General features: G+C 43.2%; 1 protein-coding gene across 1 annotated transcript; it reads right to left on the bottom strand.

Moving 5' to 3' along the window:
- Window positions 1-4,009: 4,009 nt before the first annotated feature.
- LOC109196154 (uncharacterized) lies at window positions 4,010-6,565 on the bottom strand. The gene is made up of 2 exons (XM_019349480.2): window positions 5,323-6,565; window positions 4,010-5,023 (listed from the first exon to the last, which is right to left on the bottom strand). The coding sequence occupies exons 1-2, from the start codon at window positions 6,525-6,527 to the stop codon at window positions 5,014-5,016; spliced, it is 1,215 nt and encodes a 404-aa protein (XP_019205025.1). The 5' UTR covers window positions 6,528-6,565; the 3' UTR covers window positions 4,010-5,013.
- Window positions 6,566-13,213: the final 6,648 nt, after the last annotated feature.

Genomic DNA, 13,213 nt, shown 5'->3' with positions numbered 1-13,213 from the left:
GTGTTCAAACCATTCAGGGTAAAACACCGCTCTCTGAGAAACAGTCAGCCCAATACATCAATACATCTTGCACTGCAATCAGAACAGTCTTAAAAAAAAAGACACTCTGAAGTTTTTATGAATCGATTGATGGTATTTTTTTTTCTTTGGGACCAACAGAAACATCAGTAGTGTGCTATAAATGCATATTTTATATGTGCCTTGAGGGGAGAATTTTTCACTACAATTCTTCTCTTACCTGTATCGCTGCCTTTTACTCTTCACTGTTGCCAAATATTGCTCGCGGGGAATTTTTAAATCACTGGGTTTTTCTCATATCTTGAAGGGCCGTTACCTTGCAGTATAAATTTCCTGAAAAGACTTTTATTTGATTTTATATTATGGTTTGTAATCAAAGAATAGAAGTCTGCTTTAAGGCTGTTGTCATGAGTGTGCAATTTGCTGACATATGTGAATCCTTATATGGAGGCTATAAATATTATTCCTCATACTAAGGCAATACTTGTGTTTCTGTCACTGATAAATTAAAAAACTATGAAAAAAGAATCTGCAAAAAAGGAGCTGAAAATGTAGAGGTACTGAACTGAACAGTACTGAACAGGCCGATCACAATATTTGCGGACTGCATCAATGAGGCATGCCGTTAAGAGGTTGCTACTCAACAAAAGTAATTTATATTACACATTACTCACTACTTTTCTGCAGTTCATTACTCAGTAACTCAATGGAGAAGCTAACTTTTTAAACTACAAATTACATTAGTTTTGCATTGCTCATTAAAAAGGTCAAAAATACCAGTTAGCGATGTAAACCTGAGGTTATAGTCTCACATCCACACAAATCCTTGCCCTATAAGGACATGCATACAATCTTTCTCTTAGTTTTTATGTATGAACACAAAACCTGATGATGGCTTGAACCCAACAGAGTTCAGTGAATGTTTTTGCTACGAGGGTAGATGAGTATATGGAGGATCTCAGGAGAGCTGGTGCTAATGGGGGTGGGCGGGAAAGAAAAAAAACATTTATCATGTGGCACATGAGAATGAACAGTAGTGGCTGGGTTATAGCAGAAGCCTTGAGGCAGAACTGAGGTGCAGATGAACCAGGTGTTTGTTTCCCAACAATGAGACCCTAAACATAACAAACCACATTACAAACACAGATCACTACATGTGGCATCTGGTTTCAGCAGCCCCTGCTGCTAAAATGCAGCTTTTTATAGACAGCTACACAGTAACCTGCAAGTCAAACCAGTGTTTGTTAAACTTTATTAACTTAACAGCCTACAAAATTAGTAATCAATAATATAATATAAGATTTTATTGTCATTGCCATTACGAAATTTGCTGTGTACACGAAAAACAAGTATTTCCACATACCCACACACTCATGCTGAAAAACAATACATGCAAATAACAATTAGACATCCTCACATGCTTGTGTAATCACATATGTCACACCCATTTCCACACTTACACATAAATCACCCACCTCTGTCCACAATAACTGCAAAGTACTCTGATAGGAGCGTCAAATCATGCGCTGTAAAAATAAAATAATAAATAACACTATTCCACCTGATGTCTACAGGTTATTGCACACCGATACGACATGAGATGCAATACTGCACATACTGTTACGAGGCTGTTACACCTGAGCCTGACCAGTGTGATGTAAATGTTATAGTCAGTGGTGTATTCCTGAGATTATTAAGATGTGGATGTTTGTAAAGTGCTGAGCGCTCTTAGCAAGAAGTGTCTTCTAGATTTCAGACAAAGTCATCACCTTAGCCTACAGGTTATCATTTAAAATAAAAGTTTGTATACCTAGTTCATTGCCACGTTAATTACACTTTGTGCCACCTGGGACCTTTAAAATATGTTCAGGATATCTGGGAATCTGGACTGAACACCTGAAGGAGTAAACTAAAATCCAGTGTTCTTACAGATTACTTTAGGTATCTCAGTTAAGTTGATTAACTTCTATTCTATGTCTAAATTATCAGTACAAGATAGGAAGCTGCCAGTAGGGATATAGCACCAAAAAATGAATAAAATATCCTCAAACTCTGTGTTTGCAGCTAATCTTGTAACTTTACAATATCTGTAAACTAAAAGTTTGCAAAGCTATTCTTAGACTTTCATTTTATGGCACTAAATACAAATTGCAGTTGTGGCTTTGCTGACATTTGATTATAAAAGTCAGGGTAGCTCAACGGTGGCTCAAGGTAAAAATGTCTGATTAATAAACCACTCTGAGAGGAACAGAATGACAAAGGTACAAAATAGCAATCAATACCTGGTGAGACATTTCACTCAAAATTATCATAAATCATAAATGTCAGTTTTGTGGTGGCTCTACAAGACACCAGAATTCAATATCTGGACAGCATAAACATCTGTACAAGATTTCCCTTTGGGCCAAAGAAGGGGACAAACCGGCCGACAGATCATCAATACCGTCTCTAAAGCTGAACCACTATATCGGCACTGCTAAAAATAAACAACCTTCCACCTTTTATCACCAAGCTCTTTTGTCAGTTTTCATCTAATCTCTCAAGTTTTAAAAAGCATGGTGTTGTTTGATCTGCCAAAGCAGACAAAAGACATATAAGACCAATGAAAGCATGACAAGCTGGTACTGTCCTTATTAGAAGTCTCAGTGCAGGAACTTAATTCTGACAGACAGCTCCATTTCACTGCCTGTGTCAACCTTATTGCATCTCAGTGTCCCTGCAGTTGTATGACCGTGGCTGCTGTCATGATTAATCTGCTCCATCTCCCCTGACATCTGATTTTTGTGCCATAACTCAGCCGCTGACTTGAGGTGAGTGTTTTTTTCACACTCTGCTGTTTCTGCTTGTGTGTCTATAAATAAGAGTTTTGCTGCACTGTAAACTGCCCAGAGCATATCCCTGTTGATTGAGTGCTAACTTACTACTTAATCTCACAGTACGTACATGCTTCTACTACGCCAGCCTGTGGATGGAAAATGTAATAACTAAAAAGTTATACTAGGCGAGACTGCCTTTTAAAAATAAAGGATTATCCGATTTGACAAGTGTGGCATCTTGTTTGTCTGAATTTGTTGCCTCGGCCCAGTTCTCCCACAGGAAATAATGAAATAAACTTGAACTCAGTGGCATCTGAAAGCAGAAGGGACATAAAAATAAACCCACTAACTACTCGTACTTGGACTAAAATCCTTCTCTGTATGTGCAAATGAGCACAGCTTCATTTTGATTTGTTGCCGAAAGCAAAATGAAAATATTATTACTATTTAATATATGAACCAGTTGTGCAGACCAATCTTAGGACTAATGAAAGAAGAAAAATATACTTGAACTATAGCTTCATAATAAGCCTGTGTGCATACATCCATACATCTAAGTATGTATAAAATTCAGGTTTGATAGCAATATATAAAAAACAGCTAAAATATATCAACTTACTATCTACTGTCATGACACTTTCTGCACTTGCCCTACAGCCTTAATTTTTCTTTACCTACTTGACTTCCTCCTCAGTAAAACACACCTGCTCCCCTACGTCTCACTCTCTTCACTCCCTTTGTTACTGTTTGCTTTTTCCCCTCTGTCTTATTTTCTTTTTTCTGTTTTTTTACAGTACCTTGATTTGTAGCTGCAGTATGAAATATTTGCCTTAAATAATTTGCCTGCTCATCTTTGCACTGTTCTCACAGATTTCAAGCTGCATCATTGTTATGGTCGATTTTGCCACCAGCGCTGAACTGCCTCCCTTCCTCTCTTTCTCCTTCCATTTCGCTCGTGTTGTCAGCGCCTCCCCCCTGGAGGCATAGCTTCGACCGGTCTCTTCTGGCTTCCTGGTTGGTACACCTGCAGTCAGTCACTGATCATCCACTTTTGTAAGATTTTTCTGCCAGTTACGTGGCACTGACTGTGTGTGGCAGCATTTTTCAGGCTCCCTCGTGGTATTTCCTGTCTACTTTTTGTTGCACACTTGGATTAAAATGAATTGAAACCAGTGTGGCTTTGTGAGTTCGCCTTTACTGTATCTGCAAACATCTGCAAACATATATGTAGACATAGCACAACGTTACACACTTTTGCACTCTCACACAACTCTTATAGGCGCACTGCCTTATGGTTAGTCCTTAAACTCAAATCTCTAATATTTCTTACAGTACAACAATGAAATAAACATAAACAAAAGATAGTGTGATCCACCAGGCTATATCTGCTGTGATTACAGCTCGGTGCAGGTATAAATCCACAAAAGCGCCACGAGGTTTCCGTACAACCTAATGAATTATCTCTAGCTGCTAATCGTTAGCGCCACGGCTAATTCACATCGCTACCAATAACTTATATACTAATGACACATAATGGGGATTAACGGCCAACTTTCCCACATTCTCTGCAACCCCGTGGACTCATCTGTAGATACATTTTAAGTTATTTACCATCTTGTATCTGCTTACCTGCAAACATATATGTAGACATGGCACAACGTTACACACTTTTGCACTCTCACACAACTCTTATAGGCGCACTGCCTTATGGTTAGTGGCTGGGCTTATTTACTCCCGCTAGAGCTGCTTGTTTTAGGGGATACTCCCTCTTGTGGTGTAACGGAGGAATAACTACCCTTCCTGCACTATGTCATTTTTGGAGACTGGGGCACACATTATTTTACAACAATCAAAGAAAATACATATTTGAACAATCAGACCATTTAACTAACTATAATATTGTGACTAAATTATAGGGGGGTGTCCTGTTTTGTCCACGATGTCTTTCTTGTCCTTACACTCTCCCCTCAAAAAGTTAATGGCGTCCCGACATTCTACCAATATCAGTCCTTATGTGGCAACTATACATTGCTTGTAGAAGGCTACATCTCTTTAGGAGTCAGAGTTCAGCATCACTGCTAGCCACAGTGAAACACATGACATGTATCTCCCCTTCCTGTCATATGTCGCAGCAGGTGTTATTGTGCACGATAACAGTCCACTGCTTTTTCCATCCATATCACGGGTATCTGCATCTTTACTGAGTAAGGTGCCCTCACCTGGACATAACCTCGCTACATAACATAGGGTGCCATTCTTATAACAGGTCATTACACTAACTCTTCTATATGGCTAACAAAACAGAATTAACATTTCTATTCTTCTCATAAAGCAGTAATGAAAACCTGAAAATGTAACTGTTATAACTACTTTACTGCAGTATGTAACATATGACTGTGCCTGAGGTACTTATTCAAGCGCTAATGTCGGCTGTCCTAACTTGTGATAAGTAAACATTAGCTTTTGTTTTCTCATTCTGAAAGGATACTTTTTCACACTGACAGGTGACTGGTCAGTGTCCTCTTGGTCACTGCACTCCATCTCAAGCTGGTGCGTCTGCTCTGTGTCTTTATTGTTCTCTTGTGCCTCTGTATCCTCATCATACTGGTTGTTTTGGTGTTCTATATTGTCCAAGCCCAGATTCTCTTCTCCGCAGTCCTCCTGGTGTTCCATGTCATTGTCATCACAGAGATCCTCCCTCCTGACGGCTCCACTCTCTGCATTGTACTCTGATGCTTCTGTCCACCAGGGCTGTCTACCACGTTCCCCTTGTTCTGTCGACAGTCCTCTGATTGCTCTCCATTCATCTTCATCCTCCGAACTGTGCTCGTGCTCATGCCGCTCATGTCTGTCCTTGTTGTTGTTTTTCTGTGTTTGCTTTCTCAGCTCTGCATGTGAGTTGACTTTTTCGACTGGCAAGAAGTCACACGGCAGCAGAAGGTTCCTGTGGACGACTCTGACACGTCCCTTGCCATTTTCTGGCTTAATCTCATATACTGGGCTATCCTTGTGTTTCCTTTGTGTCACCTGAAACACTTGGTCCTCCCAGAAGGATCTCAGTTTCCCTGGTCCTCCCTTCTCACCAAAATTCCGGACCAGTACTCTGCACCCTGGGTACAGCTCTGCACCGTGTATTTTTCTGTCATAGAGCACTTTCCCTCGTCGACTCTCCTTACAGGCTGTAGCTGAGGCCAGTTTGTAAGCGTCTTTCATGCGAATCTTCCACTTCTCGGCATAGTCTTGATGAGAAGGGCTTTGATCATTAGCTGTGAGACCAAAAATCATATCAATAGGGAGTCTGGGATTCCTCCCAAACAAGAGGAAATAAGGGGCATATCCAGTGGCCTCGCTGCGCGTACAGTTGTATGCATGGACCACTTTTGCCAGGGATGCCTTCCAATCTGCTTTTGCTCCCTCTGGGAGGTTCCGAAGCATGGCCAGCAGTGTCCTATTGAACCTTTCTACCTGGCCGTTTCCCTGGGGGTGGTATGGTGTGGTTCTGGATCCCTTGACTCCACTGTATTCTTCCAGCTTGGCGAAGAGTTTGTTTTCGAATTCTCTTCCCTGGTCATGATGGAGCCGTGTGGGAAAACCAAACTTCAAGACGAAGTCTCCAAATATTTTCTCTGCCGCTGTTTTGGCACTTTTATCTCTGCAGGGATAAGCCTGAGCAAATCGTGTAAAGTGGTCCATGGCCACGAGGATATACTCATACCCTCCCTTACATTTCTCCAAATGCAAAAATCAATGGAGACCAGCTCAAACGGGTACGTTGTAGTGATATTGATCAGGGGAGCTCTGGTTGGCTTGTTGGGACGCTTGTTTTTAGACAGCTACACACCTGTGTTATGTAGTGCTCCACGTCCTTCTGCATGTGAGGCCAGTAAAAGCGATCCCGAATGAGGGCCAAAACTCTCTCCACCCCCAAGTGACCCATGTCTTCATGTAGTTCTTTATAAACGAGCGAATGGAACTTCTTAGGCAGGAGTAGCTGTGTTCGGCTGAGTGTTTTCCTGTACAGTAAACCATCCTCATCAAGGTGGAGTTTCTGTTTTTCCCTTGCCAGGGCAGCGATCTCCTTGTTGCATGCCTGTTTTCTGCCCTTTGGCCACCGACTAGAGATGACATACTTAAGGACTTCCCCGATTACAGGATCCTCTTTTGTGCATCTCTCAGGTTTGCCTTAGGGATTTCCAGACCTGACATCCCTACCTCCTCACTTTGCTCTGCTACCACAGTTGAGATGTTTAACGGGCAGAGCCAGGGTTCACTTCCCTGCAGCTGAACAGCCAGAGCCTGAGTCACGCTGTTTAGGATCTCAGGTGTCACTGCTTCTGTACAAGTTTGCATGTAGTGTTCCATATCTAAGGGCATTCGTGAGAGACCATCTGCATCTCTGTTAGCTCTGCCAGGTCGATACTTGATGGAGAACTGGAAGTCAGCGAGTTCAGCTACCCATCTGTGTGTGGTTGCATTCAGTTTTGCCGTTGTCAGCACATATGTGAGGGGGTTATTGTCAGTGTAGACAATGAAGGGTGGTGAATAGTAGAGATAATCTCTAAACCTCTCACATATGGCCCACTTCAGGGCAAGAAACTCCAACTTCCCTGAATGGAGGTGGTAGTTCTTCTCTGGGGCAGTAAGGGTCCTAGACCCATATGCAATAACCGCTAGCTTCCCATTTTGTCTTTGGTAAAGCACCGCTCCAAGTCCCTCCTGCGATGCGTCACAATGTAAGATGAATGGTTGCTCGAAGTCGGGATAACCTAAAATTGGGGGCTGAATGAGGAAATTGACTAGCTGACAGACCACCTGATGATGCTCAGCTGACCATGCCACTGGGTGAGAGGATGGTAGCTGACCCCTTGATTCTTTGTCTTTTGTTGTGTTTTGACTTCCTGTCTCTCCCTTCCCCTGGCTTTTCTGAGGAGAGCAGGTCATAGAGTGGCTTTGCAATGCGTGAAAAGTTAGGAATATAGTTGCGATAGTATGAGATGAATCCCAACAGCTTCCTCACTTCCCCAATGGTGGTGGGGTTCCTTTGTTTTAAGGCCTGGACAGGAGCAATGTCGGCGGGGTCCATGGTGTGACCATCTTGAGTTACCAACCTCCCCAGGAATCTCACCTGATTTTTGAACAGTTCACATTTCCTGGGTGTTAATTTCACTCCATGGCTCTGATAACGCTGCAGGACCTGCTTTAGATCATTTAAGTGGTCCTCAAATGTTTTTGAATGAACAAGGTTGTCATCCAAGTAAGGCAGACATATGTCATCCCGCAGCCCTGCAAGGCATTCTTCCATCGACCTCTGAAACTCTGCCGGTGCAGATGACAACCCAAAAGGGATTCTTACCCATTCATACAATCCCCATGGTGTGATGAATGCAGTAAGAGGGCGACTTGACTCTTCCAGGAAGCCCTGGTGATAAGCCTTCCCTTGGTCTAAGACCGAGAACCAGGAGCTTCCTTTCAATGTGTTGAGCATATCTTGTATGCGTGGTATGGGATGGCGGTCAGGGATTGACTTCATATTTAGCTCCCTATAGTCACAGCACAAGCGGAGGCTGCCATCTTTTTTCCGCACACATACGATGGGGCTGGAGTAGGAGGATTTTGATTTCTTTATCCACCCTCTATTCAGCAAGTCTTCCAGATATTCTTTCACTTCTTTATGAAGTGGCTTAGGCACTGATGTATACGTTCGGCGAACAGGTGTGGGGTCACTGAGGCGGATCTTAAGCTGCAGTGAGGGATATTGCCAACATCCTGTTCATCACGAGCAAAGGCATTACTCTCCTCCCTTAATAGCTGTCTGATCTTCAGCTGCTGTGCCGGAGAGAGGTGGTCAAGGGGAACTGGGGGGTCCCATACACCTTCACTGTTGCTTGTTGTTCTGTTTTCCTGTTCCCCCATTTGGCTAGCTGGAGGTGCAGCTGTTGTTTCTACCGTAGGTCTTGTTGTTTCCAACTGTTCTATTTCCACTGCCACTGTGTTAGCTGGGTAAATAGTTCGGACCCTCTGAGTTTGTCCCAAAACAGTTCTCGGAGGCAGTATGATCTCATAAGCTTTGGTATTAGTGACTGGGAGGCTAATACGGGACCAGCTGCCCTGCTGTAAATGGACAACGCTCTCTTGCACCTCCAACCCTTCTGGCATCTGTGGATAGGGACTAGGCTCGAACAGGACATCCTGACCTGCTGGGAGTGGACCTGCTCTCACACTACACTTGACAACTCTTGTCTGACCAGGTGGGATGCTCATCAATTCTCTCCCAGTCTTCACTCTGCCTCACCTAGCCCATCGTCTCCACTCTTCATCACCTTTATAAAGACCTCAGCTTTCTTACAGTCAATGGAGAATGCTGTGCTAACAGCTTCTGTTACAGCACGAGGTGGCTCTATTCCCCTCTCTAGCATGTGTTCAATCACGTTGAAGCCAATTATTGGCTCCTCCGCCACCCCATCTTCCTGAGCTACTAATACTGGCACGAGAAGCTCTAACTGCGCAGCCTCTTCTGTGGGCAACCCGAATTTGATTTCAACCCACCCGGAAAATGGGATTGGTGTCTGATTTACTGCCCTCCCATCTAATATACCAGGCCCAATGATTTCAGTTAAACTCCTAACTTTGAGGTGTGGGATGTTCTGTTGTCTCCATTTGTCATTTATGAGACAAACCTGTGATCCTGTGTCCCACAACGCTGTGGTTTTTACTCCCTCAAGCAGGCAGGTGATCATGTGCTTCCTCCCAATAAGATTGAGGAGCTGGGCTCTTCGCCTTGGGGAGAGGAGGTTGACGGAAACGGCTTCATTCCTCTTATCTTGTGTGGCGGCTGCTAATTTTGTCTCCAAACGTTTTATACTGTCTGTCAAGAGTTTGTGAACATCTTGTTGTTGCTCACCTTGGTTTAGTGGCTGAAAAGAGGGTGATGGGAGTGGGTTCACCGTGCTAGCCGACATACCAATCTGCTCTGCCCTGTCTGAAAGTTTTCTCTGGGTGCGGCATCCCCTTGACAAATGTCCACTTTGTCCACATTTGAAGCAGTGGTCGCAGTTTTCTCCTCTATTGCTGTCCTGACAATCCCTGCAGCCACGTTTGAGGCTTGGGCGGTGTGAGGGAGAAGGTCGGTGCGACTCACGAATAGCTCCTTTTATTTCAGCTATTTCCCCTTTTAGTTGATTGATGATTTCAAACAGCTCAGTTTCCTTGCGAGTCACTGTTGCTGGTGCTTTAGCAGCTTTACCTTTTGTCGAGGTGGAGAATGGCTGGTCTTGCCCACCCACTGCACCAACTGCTGCCTCCTGCACTGACTGTGCCTCTGCTTTTATCTCTCTTACTTTCATTTCTCGGGTGGTCTTTCTGAATTTTTGTTGCCTCTCCCACTCAAGGCTGGCCGCTTCATTTGTCTTTGCAATCAGCACATCGTCAGTGACTGCTGGATCATCCAGGTAGGGTTTGATCTGGTATTTCACATTGTCGCTGATCAGACCTGTGCCCACGGCTCGCAGAAACTTTTTCTGAATCAGTTCAACACTGTATTGTTCATCTGTCCCTGGCTCCCTTGATGATGCTAGGAGTCTTTCTTTCAGCTCTATTGCCCTAAATAGAAAGTTCTGTGGGGACTCATTACTTCCTTGAGTGATATTTATCAGTCGATGATAGAGGTCAGTAGAGCTATCCTCCTTGTAGTGTCCCCTCAGTATGGTACGAAGCTGCATGAGGGTGAGGTCTGTTTTAATCTCCAACATATCACGGAGACTTAGGCCTGGGCTTATGGCCCTAACAACAGCTTCAATAATTTCAGCTTCGCTGTGATTCTTTTTAAGTCCCATTTCGATTTGATGAATCAGGTTGGAGTATGACAGTTTGTCTTTCTGACCCCGTTCCCCAATTTGGCCACTGATTCTAAATTCCCTGCGTATCGTCACTTCAGGGGGCTGTGTTGCTGGTGAAGCAGGTAACGGTGATGGAAGAGTAGGTAACTGAGTAGCCAGACCCTGACTAGTTTCTTGGGAGGCCATTCTGTCTGTCAGTCTTGCCATTTCTTCCTCTAACCTTTTTGTCGAGGTTTGAAAACTTAGTTGCAATGCTGCATATTGTTCTTGTAGACTGGCCAATGCAACCAAATCCCTACTGATACTATCTTCACGTTCCTGTGCAGGGTCATCTCTTCCCTTTAGTTCTTTAACAGTTTTAATTAATCTGTCCAGGAATGTGTGCGCTACTTCCTCTTCCTCCACTTCAATAATTGTTTCAACTGCTTCACTTATTGTTCTGATCAGCGTGTGCTTCTTTGTCTGTTTCCCGATTGAGATTTTAGCTTGTAAACACACTTCTTGTAGTTGGTCCGACCTTAACTGCAGCAAGCTCTCACTTAGCTGGTCTTGCAGTTGCTCCAACTCCATACTGTGTGTCATGACTCTGTAATCTCACACTGCTTCTTAGTAGCACCGCTGATCCCACCGCTGCCACCAAATTTTGTTGCACACTTGGATTAAAATGAATTGAAACCAGTGTGGCTTTGTGAGTTCGCCTTTACTGTATCTGCAAACATCTGCAAACATATATGTAGACATAGCACAACGTTACACACTTTTGCACTCTCACACAACTCTTATAGGCGCACTGCCTTATGGTTAGTCCTTAAACTCAAATCTCTAATATTTCTTACAGTACAACAATGAAATAAACATAAACAAAAGATAGTGTGATCCACCAGGCTATATCTGCTGTGATTACAGCTCGGTGCAGGTATAAATCCACAAAAGCGCCACGAGGTTTCCGTACAACCTAATGAATTATCTCTAGCTGCTAATCGTTAGCGCCACGGCTAATTCACATCGCTACCAATAACTTATATACTAATGACACATAATGGGGATTAACGGCCAACTTTCCCACATTCTCTGCAACCCCGTGGACTCATCTGTAGATACATTTTAAGTTATTTACCATCTTGTATCTGCTTACCTGCAAACATATATGTAGACATGGCACAACGTTACACACTTTTGCACTCTCACACAACTCTTATAGGCGCACTGCCTTATGGTTAGTGGCTGGGCTTATTTACTCCCGCTAGAGCTGCTTGTTTTAGGGGATACTCCCTCTTGTGGTGTAACGGAGGAATAACTACCCTTCCTGCACTATGTCATTTTTGGAGACTGGGGCACACATTATTTTACAACAATCAAAGAAAATACATATTTGAACAATCAGACCATTTAACTAACTATAATATTGTGACTAAATTATAGGGGGGTGTCCTGTTTTGTCCACGATGTCTTTCTTGTCCTTACATTTTAAAAGTTTTGAAGTGTGTTTTCCTAATATCTCAGATCCCCTCTCAGTGCATCAGACAGTGACCACTGCCTCCAGGCTCCTCTAGTTTGGATATATCTGTCTGCCCATTCTGCACCTGCCTCCCCTTGGACCATTCATTCATTCATCAATCCATTCATCCGTTCTTTTCCTTTTATCCAATTCAGGGTCACAGGGGCTGGAGCCTATCCCAGCAGCCATAGGGCGAGAGGCAGGGTACACCCGGGACAGGCTGCTAGTCTACTGCAGGGCTAACACATAGAGACAGACATCGTTGGGTAATTAGGGTAATTAACTAGAATTACCAATTAAAATAACCCCACTAAGTGCATGACTTTAGGAAGGAGAGGGAGAACATGCAAACTCCAAACAGAAAGGCCCTGGGCAGGCCTTCTTGCTGTGAGCCTACAATGCTAAGCACCATGTTGCTGTGCTTCCCCCTTAGACCATTATTGTGTACTTGTAAATAAACATTTTAAACTATTGTTTTTTTAACTACCTTTTACTTACCTGCCTCACAAATCTTGTTGTTTTTGTTATTTATATTTATGCAGAGTGCCTTTTAAAGGAGACTGTTGTTGTTTTGCTCATATCAAACATGGCCAAAATTTCAAATAATGAAGCCGCTGTCTGTAGTTTAATATTTTCTACTCTTAGACATCAGTGAGCAGATATCATTAAATGATCATCTTTGGCACAGAGCCCAGTCTGAGCGCACAGAAGTCCCACTGACCTGTGGTTCAAATCTTTCGTTTATCAGGGCAGGTGATAAGAAGAAAGCTGGGTTGAAGGGAAATTGATAAGCGAATGAATTGTTTCAGGCAGTGGAGTTCTCTGAGAATCATGCAAATGCACAATAGCAGAAAGCACAAAAACAAGAAAGATACAAAGGAGAAAACAAAAACAACAATTCAAAAAATGCACGATAAGTCTGAGAAACTGATAAAGGTAAAAAGGAAGACAGGACAGGTTAGTGGTCATTAGGCTCAGGTGGGAGAGAAACACAAAGGAAAACAATGAAACACAGTGACAATGATGACAGCGCAGGCAATCCCAAA

The sequence above is a fragment of the Oreochromis niloticus genome, linkage group LG20 (assembly GCF_001858045.2).
Source record: "Oreochromis niloticus isolate F11D_XX linkage group LG20, O_niloticus_UMD_NMBU, whole genome shotgun sequence".
Lineage (NCBI taxonomy): Eukaryota > Metazoa > Chordata > Actinopteri > Cichliformes > Cichlidae > Oreochromis > Oreochromis niloticus.
This window is presented reverse-complemented; position numbering and strand designations above follow the sequence as displayed.